At 37.8% G+C, this 5,292-nt stretch overlaps 1 protein-coding gene across 2 annotated transcripts; it reads right to left on the minus strand.

Annotated features, from left to right (window-relative positions):
- Positions 1-9: 9 nt before the first annotated feature.
- LOC103480630 (uncharacterized) lies at positions 10-4,512 on the minus strand. 2 transcript variants are annotated; one of them, XM_017303768.1, is made up of 7 exons: positions 2,994-4,512; positions 2,510-2,651; positions 1,712-1,889; positions 1,256-1,397; positions 964-1,104; positions 235-293; positions 10-153 (listed from the first exon to the last, which is right to left on the minus strand). In XM_017303768.1, the coding sequence occupies exons 1-7, from the start codon at positions 2,996-2,998 to the stop codon at positions 107-109; spliced, it is 714 nt and encodes a 237-aa protein (XP_017159257.1). In that variant the 5' UTR covers positions 2,999-4,512; the 3' UTR covers positions 10-106. The 2 variants fall into 2 exon arrangements, with proteins under 2 accessions (XP_017159257.1, XP_017159256.1); XM_017303767.1 differs by having other exon boundaries at positions 2,510-4,512.
- Between the last annotated feature and the right edge of the window lie 780 nt (positions 4,513-5,292).

Here is a 5,292-nt window from a genome sequence, read left to right on the forward strand (position 1 = left end):
ATAAGTTACTGGGTTTAACGAACTCAGGGGCCCGTACCTACTTTAGAGCGGTATAACTGGGSTACATAAAGAACTACTTCCTGTTACTTTCAGTCCTGTTTTCATCCTACTTACATGTTTTAGGAGGAGGACTTGGAGGTGCTGTGGGGGGAACTGGGATAACAACAGCAGAAACATCATGAGGTCAGGAAATAAAATATATAAATCACTGATCAAAAAAGAGATTTGACTCACTGTTTCCAACCCTCACAAGGACACATCGAAGATCAGACTGGTAGACAGAACTGGAGGCACTGTGGAGATAATTCAGCACCAAAACTTTAATATTAAACTCTTTTTAAATGCCCATTAAATACTGTTACCAACAACCATAAAGGAGACATATTGTCTAGGCGTGCAAAAAAAGTGATTTATTCTCTCTTGGTGCTGCTTAGATATTTGTATATTTGTTATGAGTTATATTTTGTCTGTTCATTTTTATCTTTTGCCTTTAACATTTGTTTGTCAATGATGTCATTTGCTGTGGAACTGATAATTAAGGCCATGACTTCCAACTAATCAGTTCTATGAATCGATCATTTTTTCCACACAGTGAGTTTGTACTCCAAGTGCAGTTATGTCAAAGTTGCAAGTAAACAAGTCACAATATTCAATCCTGCAGTGTATTAATGCAGAGGAGTCCTTACGTCGCCTCCCAGTGGTAAAACCTTTTCAAATGTCTGATTATATTTTATTTTTCTCTTTAAAGTCCATTTTTGGACTTTCACCAGAATCAAGAGGGATTTTCAGAAAGACAATTTCTATCACTGATAGAAGTTACTTTAGTACGTAAGTGCATCTTAAAACCTAAAGTTTATATTTTTACTTAAGTAAAGGGGTTAATATTATCAGTCGTTTGTTGGGTAAGTATCTCTACTTCTTATGTGAGGACGTCTGACACAGTTTTCCAGATCAGATACTGACTTTGCCTGGACAGTAAAACAGATGGGATGAGTTTCTTTATCATCATAAGTGGCAGACGGCGTCCATGTCAGGGTGAAATTTCCTGAACCAGATGAACTCTTGACCATGTTGAACGGTCCGCTGAACAGGAGCTCAGTGATCCTTTAACACACAGGAAACACATCAGTCTGTTTGGTTATATGTGCTAAATGCCGTCAAACCAGCCTTAAGTGTTATGGTCAAAATGTGATTTTCACCATTAATTATGTAATAACTTACCTCTAATTAGAAACAATATTTATTTTCTACTCACACAGACTGAGTCGCCTCTGCTGTGATGTTGATTTCTATCATCTCATTAACGTCTAAGAAGAACTGAGCTCCATGTTCAGGAGTTGGAGGCAGAAACCTGGGCAGATATTCACCTGCTGTGCAGGACGGAGCTGCAGGATCCACTGGAGCAACGCAGGGAAAAATTATTCAGATTAAATCATGAAACACATTAAAAATGGACAGGTAAGTGGGAAGCTAGTTTAAAAGGTTAATTGACACTTTACTTGTCAATTAATTGACACTTTAATTGACATATAATCTGTGTTAATAATAGGTGATCTTCCTCTTGTTACATTTCTGTATCTGGAATTTAAAAGCTTGATGTCTTTTAATAATCTTTCTTTATTGATCATCTTTAAACAGTTAGTTATTGGATATTGACAACAGTGTTGCTCTTTGTGATATAAATCAAAGTGATTGAAAAATGAAATCAAACCTTTGAAACTAAATTGAACAGAGCTTTGGCTCATGAAGCTGCTGGGGCTCCATGAATATGTTGAACCATTGTAATTAGTCAGACTGATGGTCTGTGTGGGAAAATCCTCCATCACCAGCTGAACTGCATATGAACCTTCAAAGCTGCTGCTGGTTGGACTGAATGATAGAGAACAAGGCTGGAAGAGGACAGACAGAGAGAAAGATAAACTATGTTATATTTRATGTTCTCCGTTATGGATTTATGTGTCATGATCCGGTTTGAGAGTGGTGAGGTGGAACGCAGGCAGAACCCAGGATGAAAGTGAAAATGATGGCTTTAAATAATAATCCATGGACACAGAACGACAGCAGAACAGACGGCACAGGGAAACAGGCTACACACGACGAGGATCCGACAAGAGACAATGACAACGGGTGGACTTAAATACACAGGGAGGGTAATCAAGGAATGAGACACACCTGGGAAGCAATCAACGGGGAAGACAGGACTAAACACAGAAAACCTCAAAAATAAGCTGGAGATAGGCACCAGCACCCCTCCAGACCCCACTGAGGGACAAGGGTGTACAGAAAATGGATGGATGGATGGAACCTCAAAAATAACTACACTGAAAACACAGAATACAACATTATGTTGTTTTTGTTCATATAACAATAATTGTTTTTATTTAAAAAGTTTCATAGTAATGTTTCATCATTAGTCATTTATAGTTAAATAATCAGTAAAGTTTGTTTCATTAACTGTAAACATTTTCTGTTGCATTGCTGCAACCTGACACCAACATTTATTACTCACTGATGACAGACTGAGGACAGACGGAGGTGTGCAGGTGATGCACTCATAGTTACTGGAACTGGATCCATATCTGCATTKAACATTRTCTCCATCAGGGTCAAAGGTCAACAAGCTGATAGTCCTCTGACAGTTTGAAGGAACTCTGAGAGAAACAGAAACAAACATCACAAAAAACAATCTGCTCAAATTATTTTATTTACATCAGGAATCTTCAGTATCTCGCCTGATTTGTATTTCAGTGTTTTTATTTCATTATGTTTTAGTTTATTTTTCTCCATGAATCTATTTGATCTCTTTTAAAGATAAAATCAATTCACAGCATTTGGATATAATTTGTAAAATTCTTCTAATTATTAAAGCTTCATGGTTAGGCTTTACAAGAAATAATTTTAAAATATTAACAGAATCAAACTATTCTTCATGTTCAACTAGAGACACCAACTGTTTCTGATTAGTTATTAACATGATGTAAAAACTGAATTACCTCATAACAGGGATGATGGTGGTCTGTGGTGATGAGTTCGGTCTGTTGATGTCGGATCGTTTTCTCAGCTCAGATGTTATCTGAAATCGCCCAGATGAAACACCGTTTCTGTTGTTTATCCAGGTTCCAGTCCCCCACCTTTAACAGAAGATGTTGGGAAGATTTCTGATGTTACTCAGAGTTTCTGAAACACAKAAAACTTTACAGAGCAGCAGAACAGAAAACTAACAGGAGATTTAATTCAGTAGAAATTTTAGATTTAGTCACTTTATGGGAACATCTGAGAAATGTTAGATATTTTTGTTGAGATTCAGTTACCCGTTCCAATAATAGTCAAACTTCAAATTAGTGATCTTCCAGGTGAAATCTCTCAGACACCATTCACCGCTGCTTTCATCAATCTTCTTACTACAACCAGGGCACCACCATGTTTCACCTTCCGCACAAGAACTGTGGCCAAACTTAAAACGACGCACAACCTGCAGATTTAAAATGAAAAGGTGTTAAATACAAAACAATTTTTAAATAAAGGACATAAAAGAAACTTCGAAAAAGGTGAACTTACTGTAAATTTGCTTCCTTGTACATCTTTAGAGGTGTATGTAAAGACACCACTAGTATAACCAGCGTCTGTACGGTCGATTATCACCATCATCAGCAGCAGCACAGAGAGCGACATGATGAACAAATCAGTTCTGCTAAACTAAGATCGAATCATCAGGTAACCTTTGTGGTGACCGCTGTCATAAGATGCTTTGGTTATGCAAACGCCTGAAGACCGGAGACGACAACGTGATGCTTTATAAATATTTAAAGGAGCTTGTAGGAGTGAGCTGCTATTTATTTTTGCACATCTTCATTTTTATTTAGGAAGGTACATTTTTGTCATTTGGTTTATTTACTTTCAAATTGTAAGTCTTGGTTAATGTTATAATTTATTTTTGTTTATAATTTTTGCCATTATGGCTCACTCTCTTGTAAAGTTAGTCAGGTTGTTAAAATGAACCAGTTCAAAGAAATGAAAACAGGAAAGTATGAGAGCTTTTCTGTTTGTTTCTCTTTAGAGTTTTATTGCAGAGATTTGAATCAAGTGACAGAGATCATTTTTATTGATGAAGGTCAGAATTACCTTAGAAAGAAGATAAAATCACTAAAACCTCATGTCTTACCTGTTTGGATGTCAATGTTTGCATGCAACAATAAGTTAAAATGTGAATTAATTATTATTTATGTAATGTGAACTGACTTTGTGAACAACAACTTTGTGTTTATATAAATTATAGATGCAAACTTTCAGCATTGTGGTAGCTCTCATTGTTTGCTTTGCAGATAGCCAATTAGCAAACTGGTAGCCTTTAGCTCCTTCTGTGTTGGGTTTATTCCAATTTGACTATCAAATTCTGCCTAGATTATCCATGCTGGTGTAACCCAGGTTGAAATAGCCTCTACATAAAAATAATAGTAAATTAGTTAAATAGGAAGTAAATAAATAGGAAAATAAATAGGGAATTAATTTATCTTAAAACTGTTTAAATATATATATATATATATAAATCCATCCATTTTCTTTCACCCTTGTCCCTTGGGGTTGGGAAGGTTGCTGGTGCCCATCTCCAGCTGGCGTCCAGGGTGGGGGGCGGAGTCACCCTGGACAGGTCGCCAGTCTGTCGCAGGGCAACACAGGACACACAACCATGCACACACACACACCTAGGGGCAATTTGGAAAGGCCAATTAACCTGACAGTCATGTTTTTGGACTGTGGGAGGAAACCGGAGTACCCGGAGAAAACCCACCATGCACAGGGAGAATATGCAAACTCCATGCAGAAAGACCAGGGCTGGGAATTGAACCCAGAACCTTCGTGCTGCAAGGCAACAGCTCTACCAACTGCGCCACTGTGCAGCCCCTATATATATCTTGCACCCTTTTTCCCTCAGTGGGGTCGGGAGGGGTGCTGGTGCCCATCTCCAGCCAACGTTTCGGGCGANTTCCTCTGGGATCAATCATCAGATCAGTAAATGAAAACTTTTTATTCACAGACTATTTGAACTGCATCTCCCAGCATTCATTGGTGCTGGAGAAATCAGGGGCGAACATGCACTGTAATCCACATGTTTCTTCTGACCTCCTGGTCAGGAAAGACGACTTTTTAAAACCTTCAATCTGTGAAATGGAGGAATTTTAAAATGCTGCCTGTGTTTCCAGCTTCATCATTTTTGCCAAATCTCTAAACATCATTTGATCAGAGAGCCTGAGATCAACACACAGTTAGAAATTGTTTTAAAGTGTYTGGGCT

The sequence above is a fragment of the Poecilia reticulata genome, linkage group LG2 (assembly GCF_000633615.1).
Source record: "Poecilia reticulata strain Guanapo linkage group LG2, Guppy_female_1.0+MT, whole genome shotgun sequence".
Classification (NCBI taxonomy): Eukaryota; Metazoa; Chordata; class Actinopteri; order Cyprinodontiformes; family Poeciliidae; genus Poecilia; species Poecilia reticulata.